General features: G+C 37.6%; 1 protein-coding gene across 11 annotated transcripts in view; it reads right to left on the reverse strand.

The window, feature by feature from the left end:
* LOC145663080 (uncharacterized) overlaps window positions 1-25,832 on the reverse strand; it is an 85,822-nt gene that overhangs the window by 26,197 nt on the left and 33,793 nt on the right. For 10 of the 11 annotated variants that reach the window (XM_081729312.1, XM_081729310.1, XM_081729308.1 and 7 more), the window contains one exon: window positions 19,531-24,108. The exons of the other annotated variant lie outside the window; for it this stretch is intronic. In XM_081729312.1, the coding sequence (XP_081585438.1) occupies window positions 23,079-24,108 (1,030 nt within the window). In that variant the 3' untranslated portion in view covers window positions 19,531-23,078. Of the gene's footprint in view, window positions 1-19,530; window positions 24,109-25,832 lie in introns of those variants that run through there. 11 annotated transcript variants of the gene reach the window in all.

Consider the following 25,832-nt stretch of genomic DNA (forward strand, 5'->3'; position numbering starts at 1 on the left):
TAGTTCCCCAAAACCCCTAAATTTAAAGTTGTGGGCGTCAAGTTTGGGACACCCTCCCAAAATCAAGGTCAATAATCTGTGCAAATGGCCAGGGTCACGTGACTATTTCCTGTCAATCAGAGCAGGACTTGTACATCCGTTATTTTATTTCATTTTTCTTTCTTAGTGTTATTATCTTGGCGCATAGCACTTTTTCTTTTTCTTCTGTGCTCGCTTTGCGCAACACCGAAGAAATAAATACATCTAAAAGCTGGCTTCCACGAATGTCATGACTTCCATTTATAACATTTATTACACGTGACAGGTCTTTTAGTAGACAACATTCAAAACGAAATGTGTGGAAGATTCCGATTAAACTTACGGAAATTTTCGACAGTATATATTTGGGAACACTAATGTAATCGTGTCGTTCGACATACATACGAGGCCTGTCTAAAAAGTATCTGACCTTAATTTTTTCCACGCAAAGTAGTGATTCTCAGGCGGCGCCACCAAGCACGGTGGAAGGAGGAACCTTAATGCACATGCTTGAATCTTTTCACCGCGTTCGCGTGTGCCAGTCGTGAGCTGGTGGTCGCGAAGTGAGGTGCTGTTGGTAGTGTTCGTCGGATTTAGTGTTTCTCGCAAGGTGACTGAACGAATTGAGCAAAGATACTGCATCAAATTCTGTCAAAGGCTGGGTGATTCTCAAAGCCAAACAATTCGTAAGATTCAGCAGATGTTTAGAGAAGATGCGATGGGTGTAACACAAATTAAACAATGGTTCAACCGATTCAAACATGGCCGCACATCAGTCGAGAGTGAGCAGCGTAGCGGCAGGCCCCAAACTGCTCGGAATGCAGCTGTTGTTGAGCGGGTGCGAAATTTGGTGATGGCAGATCGCCGTTTGACAGTGCGGGAGATTGCAGATGTTGGAGTGAGTAAAGATTCTGCACATGCAATTTTGCGTGACGATTTGAACATGAAAAGAGTGGCTGCTAAATTTGTACCCAAGTTGTTGTCTCAGGAACAAAAAGACACCCGTTTTGACGTTGCACAGGACCTTCTGGACACCACCAACACTGATCCTGGGTATCTGAATACCGTGATAACTGGAGATGAGTCATGGGTGTACGGGTACGACCCAGAAACAAAACAACAATCGTCTCAATGGAAGCATCCCGATTCTCCAAGGCCGAAGAAAGCGCGGCAGGTGCGAAGCAAAATCAAGGTGTTGCTGACTGTTTTCTTCGATGCCCGTGGAATTGTGCATCACGAGTACGCATTGGAAGGACAAACAGTGACAAAGGAGTACTATCAAGATGTTCTCAGGCGACTCCGTGACGCAGTCCGGCGCAAAAGACCAGACATGTGGACAGCGAAGAACTGGCACGTCCATCATGACAACGCCCCAGCACATTCATCCCAATTGATCCACACGTTCTTAGCCAAACATGGAATTACAACCGTTCGCCAACCTCCCTACTCTCCAGACCTGGCTCCTTGTGACTTCTGGTTGTTTCCAAAATTGAAGACGCCTCTGAAGGGACCCCGTTTTGAGAGTAGAGAAGACATAATGCGGAACACGACGACGGAGCTGAACAACATTCCAAAAGAAGACTTCCAGCGGTGTTTCCAGCAGTGGAAGGATCGGTGGGCTAAGTGTGTGGAAGCACAAGGGGCCTACTTTGAAGGGGATTAGGGTCCCAAATCTGTCAGGTATTCGCAACTATTTTTCTGGCCAAAGGTCGGATACTTTTTAGACAGGCCTCGTACACTTCGATCGTGGTGTATGCTGCATTTACTTGCATTTTATGCTTTTCGTACTGTTTGTACATACAGAAAGTAACTTTTACGACAAACTAGTTACTTATTCTTTGGTCTCACCGATTTCCTTTTAAAGGATGTAGAAAAATCTGGAGCAGCACATCAATTTGAGTCCTGACTTTGATGATAATTTACTCTACTAAATAAAAATTTACAGAGTACAAGTACGGCTTGAATGACTTCAAAAGCGCCATCTTAGGGTTCCTATTCCAGTCTTGTGGCAATTTGCACATGGACACTTTTCCCGTGCATGGATGTAAGCATTTTACCACAAAACAGAGAAAAATGTTCAATTTGACTACATTTACACAATGCTATTATCAGCACTATGTGAAATGCAGCACACTACACATTGAGTTTGGTATATGCAGCATATCTCTCGGTCTGCTTAATTACGCGACGATTTTTTTTCTAGTGATCATTTGTACAATGTCTTAAGATTACACAAAATCCTACTGAAATAAATAATAATAATAATAATAAGGTCATACTTATTATCAAAATTTGATTTCTTCTGTGCAACTGTTCTTCTACTAAGCACTTTCCAATACAAGCCTCACCATATTGACGAATGTTGCAAATTACGGGTTAACTATAGAAATGAGGAGTTCTTCCTGTAACTACTCTATATAGTAAGAAATGGTTTTCTGCAATTAGTGAAACGTCACAACAATAAATCTCATTTCAACTCTAATCTCTCTACTAAAGACAGAAGTGGTAGAAATCGCTCCTCCACGTGGTATACACATAATACTTCTATTTGGTTTTACACTCTGCGTATTATGCTCTTCTGTAGCTTGTCTTAGGCAAACACAATTTTGGCTTCGTTTCTCAGTATGAAGCACAATTTTTTTTATTAACCCAAAATTGCAATTAGAGATGTGCTACGATTTTTATGAAAAAACTACTAACTGAAAAAGCTGCAGCGGAGGAAATTGTAAGGCACAAATAGGAAGTGGGCGAAGTAGATAACTGTGAGGATTTTCCCTGTTAAAATGTAAGGATCTTCGACTGGCCGAGCACCAATTCAAGTTAAAAGGATTACTGTGCAGACTATGATTCAAACCATAATTTGGTTAATAGGGTAGAATTATAACCCTCGTATTTTTCTGGTGTGGAAGAATGGCATAATTATTAAAATGAGGATTGATATTACTAATGCAATAATCTCTCCTAGTTTATTAGGAATAGAGCGAAGAATGACATAGGCAAACAAGAAGTACCATTCTGGTCGAATATGCACAGGTATAACTAGAGGGTTGCCCGGAGTAAAATTTTCTGAATCTCCTAATATATAAGGATTTCAAAGAGTAAGTAATAATAAGGCTGTTATAATTATTACGAACCCAATAGTATCCTTTGTTGAAAAGCAGGGGTGGAAAGGAATTTTATCTTCATTTCCGTTAAGTCCTAAGGGGTTGTTAGAACCTGTTTGATGGAAAAATAGGAGGTGTTGTTACCCCATAACAACAAAGCTGTTACACTGACAGAATATATTTACTTACAGTAGTTTGGAAATTTTTAAAAAATCAAAATATTTTCCTGCAATAATAACAAATTACATATTAATTATAAGATATAGCTACCTTTTTCTCGTAGTCCGTGCTAAGGATATCTATCGGCCGTGCATTACTAAACTAATATTTCAGATTTGCAAAACGTATACCTTTTTACAATGATAGCGTCAAATTCACATTGCTTCATTAAAAAAATAGCTTCTTCCGGTATGTTGCTGCCAAGGATACTTACCGTCAATTTTTTTATGTGATTTTTAAGAGGTGGCAGTCCCATATCAGTCACTGGCACATGCAAGGAGCGTCGGAACATTAATTCTATGACTTTTGTGATTAATCTGACCGTACTGGCATTTCCAGAACAAAATTTGGAATTTTTATGAAGATCCACCATCTTATGCTACGCCCCCTGTGCCCCCCTAAGGCAGTGCGCTACCAAACTAATATTCCAGATTTCAGAACGTATACCTTTTTACTACAATTACTTCAAAATTTCACATTAATTGATCAAGAAATGTATTTCCGTATGTCCCTGCTAAGAACATTTATGGTCATTCTTATGTAGTTTTTGGAGAGGGGCTACAGCCCCATATAACTCACTGACACATGTAAGGAGCATCGGAATATAAATTCTGTGGTATTTGTAATTAATCTGACGCTCTCTGCCATTTCCACAACAAAATTTGGAATTTTTATAAATATCCATCATTATATGCTACGCCCCCTGTGTCCCCTCAGGTATTGGGTTACCAAAATAACATTCCATATTAAAAAAAAATAGTTTTTCCCCTATGTCAATGCAAAAAATAATTACGCTGAATTTTTAATGATACTTTTGGATGGGGGGCTGTAGCCCCATATAAGTTACTGGCACATGCAAGGAGCATCAGAATATTAGTTTTGTGGTATTTGTGATGAATCTTACGCTTACTGGCGTTCCTAAAATAAAAATTGGAATGGTGCATTCAAGCGTGGAATGGGTATCTCAATAACCCTTTGGGGATGCAGAATAGGTTTGTTTGTCAGTGCGGCAAAAAAAAAGGACAAAAATAAAAGTGCTACATACAATAGGGTGGAGTGAAAAGAGGCCAAAAAAATTTTTTTTTTCGAAATTCGATTTTGGATAGGGGGCAAAAGTTGCATCACATCGTAGTACTTTACCATGCAAAATTTCAATTCTCTAAAATAATTTTTAACCGGGGAGCAATGGGCCTTAAGTTTGACAGATTTTATAAATGAGTGAAAAGAGCCCAAATTTTATTTTTTTAAAATTCGAATTCGGATATAGGGCAAAAGTAGCATCATATTGTAGTACTTTACCACCGGAAATTTCAATTCTCTAAAATATTCTTTAGCAGGGGCGCAATGGGCCTTAAGTTTGATAGGTTTTGTAAATAAATACACGTTTATTATTCATTTGTGTAATTATTAGACAGCTCTTCGCTTGAAGGAGACTATAATTTGAAGGTGTTAAGATTCGTTGTCGTGTCCAGGTGGATTTCTAAAGCTATCGAAGTTCATATTTTATGTTACAGGCTACATCAGTATTAGATTGAATGTTTCATAAATTTCGTTCACGTCTTCAAGCAAAATACTGCGACTTTATCTGAAAAGTAGTCATGTATTTTCTTAAGTCAAATTTGGAACGAATAAAATCTCTCGTGGCTCACATACTGAGGAAGAACCTTCACTAAATATTTTCACTAATCTTTCCACTGCTTGCGTTTAACATGGAAACTCAGGGATATCAACACTTGTACTTTCTCAAGAACAAATTTCTCGCAATTTATCATCTGTAATATGAGACAGTATTGGCGGTTCTGTTAAACCCATTTTAGTTTATCATTTCTGTGTAATTACTAGCCTCGAAGTTTAACACTGGCACTTGGAAGGAACGAGTTTCACAACGTTTATATTGTTTTCTTGATTTGAGGATTTTATCGGCAGCAAGGATTCGCGTAGCTGATCTGTAGTCACCAATCATGGCAATAAGAATATTTTCAGAATTCGCATAGAATGCATTTCTGGAAATTACTTTATTGACAAAAGTCTTGTATGGTTATTGCAAACATCTCGAAAGTCTTATGATCAAGAACAAATGTTTAGCTCCGTATTTGGCAAGAGGTTTCAGTTTTATGCTGAACCACACTGGTGCATATACTTTTACTAAGAACTTTACGAGAGTTTAGAGCTTCTCTCAAGAATTTGGCGTATATATACATAGACGCAAAAATCTGCAAGCCATTGTTAACTAGAGAGTATGCGCAAGTTTCCTAGGTTTCTTATCTGCTAGGTTTTTATGACAGCTTCCTCTTATGACAGATTGACATATTTCATACAAATATCTTTGATCATAACTGAGATGACGCATGTTTAGCTATGTAGGGAGTTCTGAAGAAATCTTTCCGACGCTGCACACTGGATTCGTCTCTCAATTCACCAATGATCTACCAATAGGACCAGACAAAGTACCAGTAGACGCATAATCGATTTCTTTCAGTAAATGAAGTAGTAGTTCAATGATGTGCAATAAACGTATGCATCACTGCAAGAGCCTCTCTAAATGGTTTTCGTGCACTCTAATCGTCATCCTTGTGACCCAACATTAGTATTAGTACCATCGCAGCCGATAGCTACCATATCTCATAGGTTCACATTATTTTCTTGTAATTCCCGGCAGATGGAATTAGCAGTATTCTTTGCTAATGCTGAAACGATCAAAGAAGCATGGCTGAGAAATTTATTACCCGGTTCTTCAAGAACACAATAATGTTCTTTCTTCTTCACATCTCTATGACTTCCTGAGCTGGACATTACGAGTGTTTGGTCTTTCTTCTTATCAAAATAGATGGTACGAGGTTTATCTTTATTAACAGTCACTTTAGTTCTTACACTTTTACGATTTTTCGCAACCTCTCTTTGTATTTTACTTCTATCAATTATGTTTTGCAGCTGCTTTGGACTCACAATATTAAAAATCTTCCAAAACTTCAGAAGCAATAGCTGCAATTTTTCTTCTAGTCATGCCGGTTTTCTCCTTCACTTTTGCTAATGTCGAGAGGAATTTTCTCACTTCCGTGCATCTAATCTGTGATTGCTTTCTTGTCTTTAAAGGATACTTCGAACTAAAATCAGGATCTTCTCCAGCTTTAGCGCGTTTTTTATTGCCTTCGTTTCTTGTTTCCAAAGATGACGAGGAGTGTAAAGATTCAATAATGTAACTGGTACTGTTTTGGTTGAAAGTTTGACCGCAAGTTGCTTTTTGGCTTTCCTTTCTTCTCTTTTCTTTGTCCAAGTAACATCAATGCCACCGATTACCATTTTTCTACTTATCCTTTGGTCTGATAAAACACACTCTCCGATTCAGGCATTTTGAATGTTCTGTACGACACACCGTGAAATCTAAACACTTGCAAGCTTCTATATCAAATGATTTATTGCTCTGCTTCTTCAATTCTTGTAATTTATTTCTTCTTTCATTCTCCCTCTTACTGCCAATTTTAAAAATATTTTCAGTTTTCCTGCTGTAACTGTTGACCACGATTGATACACGGCCGAGCGAAACAACAGGAATTAAAACACGTTACCAAATGTCTTCCACCTTTTCTGCTACCTTCGTGGAAACCAAATTCTCTGCTGGTTCTTTACTTCCGCCCCCTTCAGCTGCTGACGCGTAAATAAATAACATGCCATAACGTCTTCGTAAGTTGGAAGCGTTCTCCAGTCGCGACCTTTGGCACTACGAAACATCTCTTGTGCTCTTGAAATATTCTACCTGGTTGATTTTGCCATCTTTCTTGTTTATAGCACAAAACAAAAACACCAGATACTAGGCTGTAATACAGTGGTAGATAATAAATCAATCAGTAACTACAAAAGTGCAAATCTAATCAAATCACTAACGTAGCAACACGGCCGCTAACCACACACGTGCCCCGAGCACAGGTACAACACACTAATAACAATCATCAAGCTGCCAAACAGTTGCACAATACTTTAGCACCTGCACAAGCGCGCGCCCTGATTTCGTTTTGTGCCCTCTTATCTCCACCCACCAAACTATTATACTAGTGACTTAATACAGCTAACAAGATCATTATACTAGAAAAAGACTGTTACTAAATAGCAAAAAAACTTCTTTATGGCAAACTAGCAAATTGCTTATAGTTGATCACTTTCCGTCTTATTATTCCCAAACTTCAGGGCCATTGCGCTCCGGCTGAAAATAATTCTAGTGAATTAAAAGTTCTTGTTGTTATGTACTGATACAGGATGCATCTTTTGCACTCTATCTACACTAAAACTTACAGTCTGCTTCCAGCGAAGATCTGCCAAATAGTTACGTAGTAAAAGGAAATTGATTTACAAAATCTCAAACTTAAGGCCCCTTGCGCCCCGCCTAAAAATTATTTCAGAGAACTGAAATTTTCTATGGTAAAGTATTATGATATGATGCAACTTTAGCCCCCTATCCAAATTCGCATTTCGAAAAAAAATTTTTTCGCTCCACCCTAAGATACAACCACAAATTCAAACGTGCTGTATGCCTATGGTATAGTAATCGCAACATTACTAATCATTTCTGGGGTGGAACAAAATCCGGAACCAACTAATTCTCAAAAGAACGATGTAGCAGAAATCAAAGAAATGATTAACTCTCTACAAGGCTCTAATGAACTGTTAGTGTCCGAAGTGCGACAGTTACGTGAAACCATGACGACTTTAGTGAATCGTGTATGTGTAGTTCAAAATGAACTCGAACAGGTAAAAAGTGTACTAAACAATCTTCGACAGCACAATTCATTTCTACAGAACAAAATGGATGATTTGGAGAATCGTAGTCGAAGGCAGAATTTAGTGTTTTATGCTGTTAAAGAAGAAGAAAGTGAAAATTGGAGCAACACTGAAAATAAAGTGCGTACTTTATTACGGGATCGTTTCCAACTGGACTTATCAGATGAGGACATTCAGAGATGTCACCGTACCGGCATTAAACTTCCAGGCAAGTGTCGTCCAATTGTGTGCAAGTTCTTAAGTGATAGAAAAAAGGAGATAGTTCTACAAAATAAGAAAAAGCTGCGTGGAACAAATATCTATATAGAACAAGATTATTCATATGCAGTGGGAGATGAAAGAAAAAGTCTTCGATATTTTATGTCCCAAGCTCGCCAATCAAGAAAAACTTTCCTATATAAGTTATCGCTATTTATACATTGACGGGAGAAAATACACACTTTCACAAATGTTAGAAAAAGAAGAAAGGCAACGTGTGGAACTTGAAATACCAGTTGAGGTCGTACCCCCTACTGCTCCGCAAGAAACACCCAATCGTACTGATAAATCGCCCGAGGCACCTGCCATTCAACATGAAAAACAACAGAATTCCAGGACCCAATCCTCCTCTGCGTCAGTGAAGCGGAAGCCGACCAGAAATCAGTGAGTATTGTGTTTACAGGAACTGCAACACGTAAGTAGAACAAAACAATTGAACACCTATAGCAACCTAAGTAACATTCCTCTACCAGGTGAAATTCCAAGAAATAGTGAGTGTAATTCGAGGCCTGGTTTATGTGAAAATAAAGTGTGTGACCCCTCTTCTCAGAAAGTTGAGTCTCAGAAGCAAATACGTATGTTTTCGGTGTTTCATGAAAATACTGTTGGTTTGCGTTCCAAAGCTCAAGACTTTTATACAAATGTACTTTCAAATAACTGTGATGTTATAATAATCACTGAAAGTTTTTTTAACTGAAAATCATTTGGATACAGAATTCTTTGATGATAGATACAAAGTCTTCCGCCAGGATAGAAATCTTAAATTGTTTAATCAATGCAAGTGAGGAGGTGTAATAATAGCAACACACTATAACCATAACATATATTTTGTTAATTCGTATGACTTATATTTTGAATGTGTTCTAGTTAAGCTTGTAATTCACGGTTTTAAATTATACATTTGTGCAGTGTACATTCCTCCCGAATCAAATGTAGTAATATATGAACAATTTTATCAATTCCTTGAGACTAATTGCCCAATAGGTAGCAACATTCTCTGCATAGGGGATTTCAATATTCCAATTAACAGGTTGTGATTTTGATTTCTTATCATCAACAACAAATTGTAAAAAGTTATATAACTTTATGTCCTTATATAATTTAGCGTCATTTAATAATATTCATAACAGCAATGGTCGAACTCTAGATTTAGTATTATCAAATATTGATAAGGTTCTCGTTGAAAAAGAATGTTCTCTTATTGCTAAGGAAGACAGACACCATCCAGCAACAAGTATCTCTCTCCCATTAAACTTTCCAAAGAAAGAAAACATAGAACCTACAGTATTTGGTCTCAATTTTTGGAATGCAGATTTCAGAAAATTATACGTTTAACTAAACAAAATAAACTTTCGCAAACAAATGATATCAATAGTGTTCTATCCAACTTTTACAACATGATTAATGATGTATTTAGCATGTGTATTCCCCATAAGAAATATGTCAATGCAAATTATCCGAGCTGGTTCACATATAGTATAATTAAAAAAATAAAATCCAAATCATATCATCATAAAAAATGGAAAAGTGGAATAACTGCAAGCCTATATCATCGTGAAAAATTTCATGAGTTACGTAAACAGATAAAGACCGACATATCACTTGCGTATAAGACATTCATTTTAAAATCTGAACTTCCTAGTCGTAATTACCCGGGCCAACTTCGGAGTTTTGTCAAAAGCAAAACTAAACATATGTCATCAGTTTCCTTGACTTACAATGGAAAAGAAATAAATCATGACAGTGGGATTGCTCAGGCCTTTGCACATAACTTTCAATCTGTTTATAGCAATGTTTCAGCAAAATACGACGTAGATAGTTTAATTTCTAGCAAGACGGAATGCAGTAGCCTCTTGGACAACTTTCAACTTGGAGAAATACAACTTCAAGAAATTGAATTGGCTATAAAGTCACTTAAACCAAAAGCGTCATGTGGACCTGATGGCATTCCTCCCTATGTTGTCAAAGGCTGTATTGATATATTCAAGTATCCACTCCATACTATATTCAATACATCCATAAGAACAGGCACTTTTCGGGACAAATGGAAAGAAAGTTTAGTGTGTCCAGTACCAAAGTCTGGAAATAAAAACGAAATACAAAACTTCAGACCTATAGCTATATTATCTCCTTTTGCCAAAATTCTTGAGAGTATTTTATATCCACGAATTCTGAATCACGTTAAACCAGCTATATCCATACATCAACATGGTTTCTTACGCAACAAATCTACTGCAACAAACCTAGCAGTTGTAACAAATTTTATGGCAACGGAGTTGGACAAAGGCGGCCAGGTAGACGTTATTTATGCCGACTTCAGTAAGGCATTCGATGTCGTGGATCATGATGTTTTAGTGGCGAAATTAGCAAGCCTAAACTTTACCAAGTCGGCAACTGAATATATTGTGTCATATTTATGCAATCGGAAACAATCTGTTCTATACAAGGGTCATATCACTGAAAAGTTTGCTACTCTGTCTGGGGTTCCTCAAGGATCTCATCTGGGTCCTCTGTTATTTCTCCTACTTATTAATGATATTCCGCTTTTTATTGAAAACTCTGAGATTCTCCTATTCGCTGATGATTTCAAATTATATTCTAGAATTAATTCAACTGAAGACTGCATACAACTGCAACAAGACCTACAGCGAGATTAAACGTGGTGCGATGGCAACAAATTAATAATAAATGTATCTAAGTGTAAATCCCTTTCTTTCACGAGAAAAAGAAATCCCATCACCTTTGACTATACAATGAAAGAAACCAAACTGTCTAGGCCAAGTACTGTTAAAGATTTAGGTGTTATTTTTGATCCTGAATTAAATTTCAATCAACACATAAATATGATAACAGACAACGCAAATAGAAACTTAGGTTTAATGTGCAAAATAGGGCACGATTTTTTCAGTGAGACAACGCTAGCCACACTTTATTTTACATATGTTAGATCAAAATTAGAATTTTGTTCTACTATATGGACCCCCAATAATAAAACATACTCTTAAGAAATAGAAAGCATTCAAACGAAATTCTTGAAAATGCTTATATACAAAAAAAAAAAAAAAAAAAAAAAAAAAAAAAAAAAAAACTAGCTTTTATCCCAAATATTTTTCCTACAATGATCTAGTAAACAATTTTAATTTTCAAACTTTAGAAAAAAGAAGATGGATGTTAGGCTTGTTATTCTTATACAAGCTATTAAATAATATTGATTGTATGGAGTTGGTCTCGAAAATATCACTGCGGATTCCCACTAGCAAAACCAGAGTAGAGAATACAGGTACATTTTATTGTGCGAAAGCCAGAAGCAATATATTATTTAAATCCCCTATGTGGAGGCTGTGTACGTTATATAATGACATTGTAAATAAGTTTGATAAAGTGGATGTATTTAGTTTATCAGAAAACAGGCTCTGATCATATTTAAAACAAGAAATTTTCTATAGAAATAATTAAGAATTTTATGTATGTAACATTTACTGTATGTACACAACACTACAATTGGGCACTAAGCCTGTTGTGTTGTATATTAAATAAATAAATAAATTTTCAAATTTATATTTTTTTCTTTGAATTTGAACACCTTTCTTGATATCCAGCTCTGTTTTATGTATACGATATTCGGATTCGAATTGGAGTACACGATTGTCGGTGCTGGAGCTGGGTACCGGGTTTTGGGTTCTGGATCTGGGTACCCAATTTTCGGTTTTGGAACCGGGTACCCAATTCTCACTGAATCCGAAACCAGGTAAGCCGGATTCGAAGTTTTCTGGCCACCCCTACTGCAACTCCATATCTATCTGGTAAAGCTGTACTTTTTGAAGGTGTTTCTATTATTTTGTTAACTATCTGTATGTAAGCTATTAGATTAGATTAGATTTTTAGTTTAGCGTCCCATTCAGCAGCGTGGTTATATGAGACATGGACCTTTAGCTTAATGTGGGATCCAAATCACATGAGCTCCCGCCGAGAATCGAACCCGGGTCTATTAGAATTTGTATAATTTTCACTTAACTATAGTCCATATTTGCATATTCTATACCTCCTTGATTGGTTTATTTGGAGTTCGGCGTCCCGTTAGACCAAGGCTATATGGAACGAGGACCTTCCGAGCTTAATGTTCGATCGGAACTGCATGAGCTTCTAGCGGGAATCAAGAACGGGTCTCCGGGTCGGAAACTTGTACGCTAACCATATAACCACGAGAAAGTTCTACACCTGAATCAATCTACATACATAATCTATACTGAAGAATACAACCCTTACATTCACAAACACGTTTCACCATGGTAGGAAGAAAATTAGAACAACAAATCCTCCAGCCGCAGACACATCAAAAGAAGAAAATAATTTCCAAGCTGGAAAGAATCTTGATTTAAAAAATGTTGACTTTTATGATTTAAATCGCATCTTCCTCGTATAATACAAGTCGCGAACTGAATTAGTATTAAATGTTAATTAAGCCATTTAAGTGAAAGTATTGCAGTTGAATTTTGAATTAATCCCCAATCGTTAACCTATTTCAATCCCAAACAATGTTTCTTAAGCATTAAGGAACAACTACAGCAACATTTATTAAAATGGCACTTTATTATTATTATTATTATTATTATTATTATTATTATTACAAAAGTTATTGGTATTTGGCAGGGACATATTTTAAACATCGGGCGGTCCGGAACTAGCTTGCGGCACGAAGTACATATAAAATACGTAAATTTTGTCTAAAGTAATGTAAAATGTATAAATTATTTAAGTCTCGGAGAGGAGATCTGGCCTCCTGAAATACGCTCCTATTATCTGAGGGGAAAAAAACGGATGCACAAACAAAGGATTTTCGTCTTAAATAAGGAATGGTGATTTCTCAGGTTCAGTAATAGTTAAGTTCATCGCCTTGTATCAAGAGAGTTAAGAGTTCGAACTCCGCTGGGTACTAAAATGGTCAAAAATCTACATTGAACTATAGGTCCCTAGCAGTGTTGAATTCAGACTTTATAGTCAGGCAGTGGCGGATCTAGAAGGTAAAAACTGGGGGAGCAACCAGTATCCAGACTATGATAGGTATATATAAACTTTCAAAAATATCTGGCGTAGTAAAAAGTAATCCATCATTTTGTCATGACATTGAAGGCTTGACTTACCATAGTTAGAATGATCCGATTTAGGTCACTGTTTTGTTCGACAACCTGTTGTCATTTGGAAGGTAATATCATGATGCTTCTCTCATAGAAGCCCTTGTTCTTAGCGGCAAAAAAAATTCAGACAGTCGATTTTCACAAGCCTCTCTTGAAGCGACTTTTTCACCAGCAAACGTGATTGCCATGGACAGGAACAGATGGTAATCACTCGGTACCAGGTCCGGACTATAAGGTGGATGCATAAGAACCTCCCAACCAAGCTCTTGGAAATACTGGCGAGTCACTATCGATGTGTGTGGCCTGGCGTTGTCCTCATGGAACACAATGTCTCTCCTACTGGCCAAAGCGGGCCGCTTCTGGGCGATTGCATCCTTCAGACGGTCCAATTGTTGACAGTACAGTTCCGAGTTAAGGGTTTGGCTGTAGGTGAGCAGCTCATAGTAGATAATTCCCTGCCAATACCACCAAACACACAGCAAAACCTTCCTGGCCGTCAATCCTGCCTTGGGCACCGTTTGCGCCGGCTCACCGCGTTTCGACACGACCGTTTTCGCGTGACGTTGTCGTAAGTGATCCACTTTTTATCGCCAGTCACCAACCGCTTCAGAAATGGGTCGATTTTGTTGCGATTCAGCAGCGATTCGCAGATGGAAATTCGGTCCATGAGGTTTTCTTGCGTTAACTCGTGTGGCACCCATACAACAAGCATCTTTTTGTATACAGCCCTACGCAAATGTTTCCACACGGTTTTTTGTGCAATGTTTAGCTCTTGGACAATCGATACAGTGCTTACATGACGGTCGGACATGACAATGTCCATGATTTTATCGACATTTTCGACACTTGGCCTTCCGGTGCGTGGTGCATCTTTGACTTCAAAATTACTGGAACGGAATCGACGAAACCAAAATTGCGCGTGATTGGCTGTTACAGATCAGGACCATAAACACTATTCACATTTGCAGCCGCCTGGATTGCCTTTTCTCCTTTATCGAAGAAAAACTGTAAAATATAGCGTATTTTCTCTTTGCTAGTGTCCATTTTGACTCGCGCTCACACAACACTGAGTCAACTCATCACAACTATCTGAACAGTGTTTGTAGTACGCAATCTCATCGTTTGAACGCCATCTCGTTGAACCCGATCAGACTTCTACAACGCGAGATACAGATCACTGAAGCCATCTATTGGCAAAATAATGGATTACTTTTTACTACACCAGATATATAAACAATTTCTTAAATTATTTTGCCACAGAAAAAAAATTGGGGGCCGAGGCCCCCGGCCCTGGCCATGATCCGCCACTGTAGTCAGGAGCACTAATAAGGTTCATGGGGGGATCAAACACAGTTTCTTCACTACTAAACTGTGTTTAGTGTTAAAAAATGTACTAAGTACCAGTTTTATTCATAGATAACAATCCTATCAAATGTTTTATATAAGTCAGTACTAATACTAATGTTCTTAATATTAAGCAATATACAGGGTGCGGCACGTAAAACCGGCCCGTCGTAATATTCTGGTATATTGTGTTTTTTGGCAACACTTAAATAATCTACCTTCCTACCAAGAGATGGCGTGTCGAGGTCGGGTCGACTTACGTGACCTGCAGCAGTCACGTGCAGCCGCAGCCAGTGAAACTTGTCGAAACCAGTTGAGAAAAAGGCCTCGTTGTGTTAAGCCGGGTGAGTGTCAGTGTGTGATAATGCCGTATTCGATACCCGAGCGTGTTGCCATTGTTGAAGGGTTCATTCTCACTGGATCTTTTGTGAAAACAAAGAATTTGTTTCGGGAGAAACTTCCAGGCCTTCTGTGCCAGCAAAAAGCACCATTCAGGAATTGATTGAAAAATGGCGGCGTACAGGATCGGTTCAAAATGCTCCCAGGAACAGACGACTATCTGTCTGCACACCTGAATTAAAGATGCAGGTGGAGGAGATAATGACAAGAAGTCCTCGAAAGTCAACCAGGAGATTGAGTCAACAGGTTCATGCGAGTGAGAGAAGTTGCAGACGTGTTTTAAGGGGACTGAAGTTAAAACCGTACCGGATAAGTGTTGTGCAAGAACTGAAGGAGCCTGATCTGCAGAAGAGGGTGCATTTCTGTTCATGGCTGTTAAGCAATGTTGCCAGTGGTTTCTTGGATCCACTAATGTTCATCATGAGTGACGAGGCGTGGTTCCACCTGTCTGGGTACGTAAATTCCCAAAACAACCGGTATTGGTCGACAGAAAATTCACACGCAACCCACCAGGTACCCTTGCATGATGAGAAGATTGGTGTTTGGTGTGCCATTTCCGCCACACGCGTTATTGGGCCCATATTCTTTGAGACGACAGTGAACAGTGACGTGTATATGGGAATCCTGGAGGAGTTTTATACACACTTGACCGAAGAGGAGCGTCAGTTATGTTACTTTCAGCAGGACGGTGCCACATGCCACACATCAGCTGCATCATTGTCCCTTGTGCATGAGATGTTTACACCAGAGAGGACAATCAACAAAGGCTTGTGGCCTCCTCGGTCACCAGACTTGTCCACGTGTGACTTTTACTTATGGGGACTGTTAAAGGGAAGAGTATACGAAACAAATCCACACACAATTGAAGAACTCAAGACCAGGATCCAGGATGTCACCAATAGCATTACAACACAAGAACTGATAAGGGTATATATGAATCTCCTCAATCGTGCTCACATGTGTGTTGAAGTGGGCGGAGGACACTTTCAGCACCTGCTGTGAAGGTGATTAGTCATATTCAATACATTACATTTCATTTATGTGTTTAGTTAATCATATTCAATACATTACATTTCATTTTATGTGTTCACTTTACGGGCCGGTTTTACGTGCCGCACCCTGTATATAGAGCTAATATAAGAAGATAACACCAGCAGTGTATTAAATGGCTATAGACATGTTCAAATTATTAGACAGACCCTCGAAAAATGCGAAATTGATGTTGCAGTCTTAATTTCGGAGTTCTAGAACATGTAATTTAATGGTTTAAACCACCAATATAGGATCCTTCATTTGTTTACTGTACACTTGAAGTGGTGATATCACTCTTGAACAGCACATGGCATTAGTAGAGAGGGGAGAGTTCTGAAAGTGGTATTTCAGTTGTAGACAGCTATTGTGGTTTCTAACAACAAGTTACAATCTGAACTATTGTGGTTGCAGTCGTAAGCAGTTACGACATTCAAAGTGTTCAACAGTTCGAATGGGCCAGTTTAATGTGATCTTGACGTGTTTTGTGTATTAATCTATTATTCTATGAAGTCCTTTAATCGCGGCATAATTTGAAAAGCCAGAGACCTTTCTTCGCCTAAGGTGGAAGTTGTCAAAACACTTTTGGCGGAAGGAAGATATAAGTAACGACAAATTGCTATTAGAGTTGGGGTAGAGCAAAAATCTGTGAGTAAAATCTCAGTTGCAAGAAGCAAATGTATCAGCAAAATAGGCTTGGGAAGTGTGGGCCAAATCCAAAGCTATCGCTAAGAGGTATCAAAAAACTAAAAAGATTAGCTCTGGGAAACAGAAACGCAACTTCTAGAGACTTAAGCATAAAAATGGCTGAATATGGTGTAGACAATTATCCTGAAAATGTTCGAAGGATAGTGTGCTGAGGGAATAAAAGCACTCAGGCCAAGAAAGAAAGCAAAAAATTACTGCAATCATGGCAAAGAAGCACCTCGAATGGACACGAGGCCTAGAACATTGGACTGCTGATGATTGGAGAATACATGTTTCAGTGATGAATCATGTGTCTTCGTGTCTGATGAATGTTTACAATATGTACGACGTCGACCTCGGAAGGAATTCAAGTTGGAATGCGTCCAGCAGTGAGGCATTCTACTTGTCATGGTCTGGGGTGTGATGTTTGTCTTCGGGCCTGGGAAACTGCATAAAATAGAGGGAACAATGAAGCACGACCAATACCTACAAGTTCTTCAAGAAGAACTGCTTCCCCAGACTGCAATCTGGTTTGATGACGCACACTTCATCTTTATGCACGATGGAGTCCCATGCCACCGAGGCAAAACTGTGGCAATTCTTCGAGAACAACGAAATTAGTGTTCTTCCGTAGCCGGGCAATAGACCTGATATGGAGCCGATTGAAAACCCCTGGAGCTTCATGAAGGAAAAGCTAAAGTGTAAGTGCCGTAGTCGAAATAGCAATTTGTCTGTATTCTGTAACATGAATTAAAAAACTACATGAAAAATTAATAATACTATACGAAATTTTGTAAGTTTTTTTTTTTTTTTTGTATAATTTTGAATTACAAAATACATTGCACTTAGGGACATTGCGAGGTAATATTTTAGAAGCCTAGCATATAACATGACCTGACTTCAGTCCGGTATGATTCAATTGCTCTAAAATTTGATACTTTATACGATCTGGCAGTTTTAGAATTATATTTCTGCTTCGAAATAACAGAACATAAACGGTATTTCACTTATTTTCACATCAAATTAATTTATTTCGGAATTTGATTTAAATTAACGATTTTTATTTTTAAAAAATCAGGCGATTTAAATCAGATTGATTTACATCAATCCTCCCCTACTCCAAAACAGCGATATTTCCATCTACTTCCATCCTATCAGAGAAAGACAGCTACCATGAAATCAACCAAGAAAATTACAGGACACATACACATTGGGTGATATCAATAAAAATAAGTAACTACTCCTGAGAAGTCCTGCTCGAGAATCGGAGTAACTACACCTGAAGTAATCTCCTCCCTCAATTTCGTATCAATAAAACAAGCTACTACTCAGGTCTAGTCTGCTCCAGATTTATGAACGTTTACTCGCGGTTCCTCTGCACGTAGCACTGAGTCGTATCAATAAAAGAAGTAGCTACTCATTTCTCCCATCCGTCGCGCGGTCATTTCGTTGTTTTTAATCTCTGGCGTAATATCCTAAACGCCTTGGAACGGGCAAGTAGCAACGACAGTTTCAATCAAAGTGCATTTGTGGATATTGTAAAAGTTTCCAGTGGTACTTTCAAAGCCACAGCTACCAGAAAGTAAACGAAGGAAAGCCGAAACTTTGAAGGTAATTACAGTGAAATGCAACGAAATGTCAAATACATCTACGACTGACATAAATCCAAAAGAGAATCTTTAATATTCGAGCGAGAATAAAACAAAAATTAAAAAGAAGGGAAATAAAAAACGGGAAACAAGAAAGTAATACTGAAACCATGGGGATGAACCTATTGGAGCTGATGGATGTTGATTCGAATCCAGCAATATCAAGATTAACACGACAAGCGCATATCACGTGTTGTCCAAGGTCTTTGTACATTGTTTGGCTTTAAGAACGAAGTCAGACACTTGGCTCCTTTGTTCCTTAAAAATACAAGAAAAAAAAGTCCAGCCACTTACGTCATAAAGCACGTTCATCTAATTGCGTTTTCCACATCATACGTGTCCCCTTTCGCCTTGACATAAACAAAATACATTTTCATGTATACATCCTTCCTATAAACGTTGAGTTGACTTGATTTTGAGTTTAACGTCCTTTTCAGTAGCGTGCCTATATGAGACGGAACGCACTGATTAACGTGGAATCCGAACCCCATGAGCTCCCTATGCCAAAGGCATGTACGCTAACCGCTTAGCCACGAATGAGCTCTTTCTATTAACGTATTCGTATCCAAAATACTAGGTTTCTTTATTGCCACGTGTGTATAGTCAAGTGCTCCGATAGCACCCGAAAATGTATATTGTTTTTGCCACTCTGGCTTTGCTGTTTGCATATTACGCACACTTCCGGAAACAATCCATTTTCAGATTTTGCAACAATCGCATCCGTTACACTTGTAGTAGTCATAGACACAGTACTTTGAGCCACACCAGATCCCCTAACATTCCGACCTGGAATCCCGGATCACTCACGTAACGCAAGAAAACCCGTATCTTTTCGTCATTACGTAGTGCACCACCCCTAATTTCGGTTGATTCACCTAAAAAAAAAAAAAAAAAAAAAAAAAAAAAAAAAAAAAAAAAAAAAAGTTGCGCTAACCACTCTACATTTTCTTTCATAAACCTATAATGCTTTTTGTAATATACATTTCCAACATTTGTATGTGGTTTATTAGTTTTTCTACGTAGCAAAACAATCATATACTCTGTCATAATTTGCACGGAGTCACCTATTTAGCTTGCTCCACAAATTTGGACAAGTTACTAGCATCACAGCGGAGTCTTGGATTTTTATTGATATCAAACGCGGAGTAGTTACTTGGCTTGAGAATAAAGGTGTGGTTACTTCAAAAGGGCGGGGCTTCTCCGAGGTCAGCCGAGACGACTAGTGCTCAGTTCTCTTTTTATTGATACCAATGCGAGTAACTACTACAAAATTGGGAATAATGAGTAACTTCTCCGTTTTATTGATATCATTCATTATCCACTATATAAGCAAATACTGGTACCACATAACTCTGACTCTTTAAAGAAAAACCACTCGATTTCCTCCGCTTCTAAAGATGCATACAAAAACTAATATACAGTTTCATTTCACATTTTCCAGTCTTAAACTAGAAGACGATTTTCGAAAGAATATCTACAAAACCAACATGAGCATTACAAAAGACGTTAAAATACTACGCGGAGAGCTCTGAAACTACAATTAGAAAACGGCAGATATACAGCACAAACAGAGAAAGAAACATAAACAACTTAAGGACCTTAAGTCCGGCCTACAGCTGTTATGATGCAAAGTACTCAATGGAAAATAAGATAGAAGAGATCAATGGAACACTACAAAAACAGTATTAATTTCTCCAACATTATACAGTATATATTCAATACAGTAGAGAGGGCTCCTGCCTTCCCAAGATCTAGAACAAGTGAACAGTCTCAGGTATAGATCTCAACTATCAACAATACAGAGTGGAAGCATTTGAAAAACAGAAAGATAGTTGCTATACTGGAATTGAAATCAGTATAATCACATCAGCTACCTTTCTCTTAGCTTGCATCTGACTACAAAAATTGCAACAAATTTACATAGAACCAGTTCTGGACTACCTGAAAGACTACAGGGTGGCTCACAGTAACTAAAAAACATCAACACTACACAAACTTCACTAATCTAAATTCAGCACTATTGAGAATCAGCAACCTACATAGGAAAATAAAAAACAGCAACTCACTCAAAAACAGCACTAAGAAGATATTTCATGTCTTCCCTCCCAACATCCAAAGATTAAAACAAAAATAGAAGCTATCCAAGCTACCATGAAATAGCTACTCCTACTCTCACAATTACCATATACACTACCAACAAACCAATACTACCAGCAACCATTCCAAGTTCCTCTGACAATATATTACAATTCAACATAATGTATAAAACATGTATTTACAGCGATCTACATATTGGACACGTAAAACACAAGAACAAAAGTAAAACATCATGCATGTAACAGAAATCTCAAAATATCCCTTAGCTGCATAAGAGACATGCTTGACACCCACACGTGATACTGACCAATATAGCACTGGTATTTCTAGAATTCATTTGACGCTTTTCTACATATACGGAACTTGTAGGACAACTCTGGTATCTATGTAGAAGTGTAACACTCAAAGAGTTCCTACCATTCACAAGTACACACCAAAGCCTCTTATTAAAATTGAGAACTAACTAGGCAATATGGTTAGCGTACGCGTCTTTGACGCAGGAGAGCCGGGTTTAATTTTCGGTGGGAGCTCATATGTGGTTCGGATCCTATATTAAGTTATATAGCCTCACAAGAGAAGTAGGTGAAGTGGTACGTGGGGATTTGCACGTGTTATATATATCACTGGAAAAGACACACCGAGTACACCTCACATGTGAAATATCTCGCTTGAATTGCGCCTGTAGGGAGCGTGGGGACCATTTAAAGATCCGAACAAGGCACGCTCCGAACCACCAGAAAACGTAGACAAACTAGAAAGCTATGATGTAATTGTTTTGAGATGTGGTATATATATGTGTAAAACTTAGCTGAATACGAAATGAGACATCAAATGATTACAAATCAAAATGGCGGACACAAATTACAAAAGACAAACTATGGATCTGAAATTGAATATATAGATATATTCGACGTCGCTATGTATGAACCGGTTACGAAACATGTAGAATTCAACATGGGGGATCCAAGATGGCGGACAAAATGCAAAACACTGCTATAGAACTGAAAGCAGATAGGTAGAGGTTTTCGTAGTCGCTGAGTGTGAATTTAATGTTAAAAGTGCAAACTGCAATATGATGGATCTAAAATGGCGGACAAAAAGTGAAAAAAAAAATGTACAGAATGGGCATATGTGTATCGAGATGATCCTGGGCTCCGTTTCGGTCTCGCATCAATTTGGAAAAGCACATCTCGATCTCGAATTCGAGACGAGATAGCGACTAGTCTCGGTGTCGGCACCATCCATACTCATGAGAATGGACATTTGCCATACACATGGTTCACAAATGTACACGGCATAATGTGATAGAGGAAAGAAAGTTGTGGAATCATAATGATCTTTTAAACTCCACTTTTCACTGTCAACTGTCAATGTTCGGATTTTCAGATGGTATCTGCAAATAATTGCAACGTTTCCTACAGGCGCCATTCAAGCGAGATCTTATACAGATGTAAAGTGAACTTGATGTGAGCTTCCCAACGATATATAACACACGCTGATCCCCGCGTATCTCTCCTAGGGCGGGGTAGGGAGTTCGTAATGATATAATTCTTGACTATGATTGCAATCTGTTCGTATCACAAAACTTTTATGTGCGCTACAAAACCTACTTTGCATTCCGTAACTCAATTTTGACATGACTGTATAGCAAAACACGCTCACTGTTTATTGTAAACATCACCTGCCTCTACTTGCCTCGTTATGTAATATACGTATTTTTCTACTATATTTGTAAGAATCACATATGTCCGTTCTGTACATATTTTTTGCACTTTTTATGTGCCATATTGGATCCGTCATATTGCATTTTGCCCTTTTAACATTGAATTCGTACTCTGCGACCACGAAAACCTCTACCTACCAGCTTTCAGTTCCATAGCAGTGTTTTGCATTTTGTCCCCCACTTTGGATCCGCTATTTTGAAATTTACACTCTTGGTATCCGATTCATATATAACGACGTCGAACCTCTCTATATTCCCAATTTCAGATCCATAGCTTGTCTTTTGTAATTTGTGTCCGTCATTTTGATTTGGAAACATTTGGTTTCATATTTGTATTCAGGTATCTTTTACACCTATATATATCACATCTTAACACAATTACATCATAGTTTTCTATTTTATCCACGTTTTCTGGTTTCGGAACATACCTTGTGTAGATCTTTAAATGGTCGCCACGCCCCCTACAGGCCCCCCTGAAGCGAGATGTTTCACATGTGAGGTGTACTTGGTGCCAACGATGTATAACACATGCAAATCCCCACGTACCACTTCACCTACTTCCCTTGTCAGTGCTGAAAGAGATACTAAAATCCGGTACATTCAGTTCCGGGTTTGAAAGAAAGAAAGGAAACAAAGCATTTCTCTATTCATTCATATGACTTTTCTTGTGTGTGCTCAACGCTGAATTTGAAGCATATGACTTAGAACACACTGGACATTTGTACGGTCGCTCACCCGTATGAGATCTTTGATGAATGACAAGAGGAGTGCGTTGAGTAAATCTTTTGCCACAATAACTACATGTATACGATTTTTTTCCTGTGTGTATTCTCGAATGTTGTGCATGCAATGTGGTGGTGCGCGACCGTTTACCACACACTTCACAAACATAAGGTTTCTCCCCAGTGTGTATTCTTGTATGATCCTTGAGTGAGCCCTGTGATCCGAAAGTCTTACCACATACATCGCACACAAAAGTAACTTTAGACACTGAATCGCCAGTAAGTAGGGAACTATGCACTTGAAGATGCCTTCTCAGTATTTTCTTCTCTGTAAAAGTCTTGTCACAGAAATCACAGATATAAATATCACTCCTATGCTTTCTTTTGTGTGTGTGGAAAGTCGAATAAGAAACATACTGAGCATTGCACACATCACATTCGTAAATCTTTTCACTTGTATGTTCATTCTCATGGATCTGTAAACTGAATCTTTTATAAAATCCCTTATTACAAAAACGACAATAATAGTTAGGTTCTTGTGAGTGTACCTTTATGTGAAGTTTTAAATAACTTTCAGATGCGTAAGTCTTTTGACAAAACGAGCACATAAAATTTCCGTTCTGTTCGTCATGAACTCGCATATGACTTTTTAAATTTTCCGGTGATTTGAATGTTTTAAAACAGATTTCACACTCAAAATTTCTCGTAGTACTATGTACAAATAGATGTCGTTTTAAATGTTGTTTCTTGTATGTTTTTCCACATATTTCACAATTTACGTACTTAATTCCTCGCTTCTTGTTGGGACTTTGTTGTAATCCATCTCCTGTTTTGACTACAATATTGAAGCCACCTTTGGAATTCTTGAGAACTTTGTCCGAACTACGAACTTTTTGTGTTTTTTTCTGACGAAAGTTAGACTGGAAGACTGAATCAGTAATAGCTGTTTTCCTACAAATAAACCACGGAACTTTTTTTATATTTTGAATATTACATTGAAAACATGCCATTTAACTCAATGAACTTACAAATAAACAAGTTAAAGGAAAAATACAGTTATCTCACTTCAATCGTGAAACTATGAACAACAAAACTCTGAAAAAGTAAACTATGTTATTTTTTAATGAACCTTATTAAAATTGATAGAATATGGTTGCAAAAATATACTAGTCTAATAAAACAAATAATCTGTTATATTCAAGGAGACATACAAGATATTTCCAGAAAGAAACCAAACTTTCAAAAATACGATCAACGAAACTGTCCATGAATTTTCCTTGCCAGCACTGCGTAGTGCGATTCTTTCCAAGCACTTTAACTGTAACTACATCATCCTGCATTGTATCATTGTGAGACTGTGCGTGTTGAAGTGAAATTGTCCCGTACCTGTAGCGATTATGAGGTATTATGAAAAAGATGGTTTTGGAAAAATACCATGTGTGTATCAAATTTTGTTTCAAATTGTACAAGATATTTACAGAGATTTTGAAAATATTGCACGAAGTGTAAGGCAAAGTTCACTTGTATATTTTAAAACAGGTGAATATTTATAAACATCTTTATTCTGTGCTGCAGCAGTACTAAGAAAAGAAATATCCTATAAAGTAGATCATACTAAAGTCTTTTTAAAGCACAAAAGGAATAAATTAAAAGATTAGAGCATATCGGAGTTAATCATAATACATTGTTCTATTTCAGATTAAAGTTGCTTTGAGTTCAATTAATAAAGTTTTGCTTTATTTTAGATATAATATCCCACGATTCCTCTTAACTTCCTCATTAAGATAATAATTTTAGAGTAACTTTAAGTTTTTTATATTTTATATTTTATTTATTTTTTGTAGAGATAAGAATTATATTATTAATACATGGAAACGATCAAAGAAGGGAAATTACAATTTTCTTCATATATCATGAAGAAAATTGGTTTCGACTTCTACGCAGCCAAATGCTTCCTAATAAGCACAGTAACAATTGCTTGAGGGGAGCCTAAAAGTCGGAGACTATGGGATCTACGAATCCGTTGTTTATACCCTATCACAACCACTTGGTATAAACAACAAATTACAAGTATAATACCAAGGCATATTAATTATATTTTATATTTAACATCAACTGAAAATTATTAAAACTGCATACTATTTCAACAGTCAGTACACACGATCATTGGTCTCAATTTAAGCATTGTGCATTTCATGTCTCTCGAAGATCACTATAGAAATAAAATGCTTTGAGTTTTAGTTTCAATATCAAATATTAATTCTAAATTTGATACAAGCTTTTCAAATTTTCAGAGTATATTTCAGGTTAATGTTTAAGATGATTTACAACCTGGCTGCATTTGTCACATCTCACATTTTCGTAATGCCATACAGGGGTGAGTCTCCTGGAAAGTGGTCGATTTAAAAAAAAAAAAAAAAAAAAAAACTCCACGGACCTGACAAACCTTGGGTATCGCCCTGACTACTACTTTCAGCATGGAGCTAAACTAGCTGAAAAAACATCTATCAAACTCTACTTAAGTATGTTCTAAATATCAGAATATAATTATTAGTGGAGGCGCTACACGACTTAAATCATAAGAAAACTGCTAATTATGATAAGAATATTCCTCTTGATAGGACTGCACCTTATAAGATCAGGTTTTGCACCAGGTTCTGAACACTTGTGTATTC

Source organism: Thermobia domestica, chromosome 10, assembly GCF_964235325.1.
Source record: "Thermobia domestica chromosome 10, izTheDome1.hap1.1, whole genome shotgun sequence".
Taxonomy (NCBI): Eukaryota; Metazoa; Arthropoda; class Insecta; order Zygentoma; family Lepismatidae; genus Thermobia; species Thermobia domestica.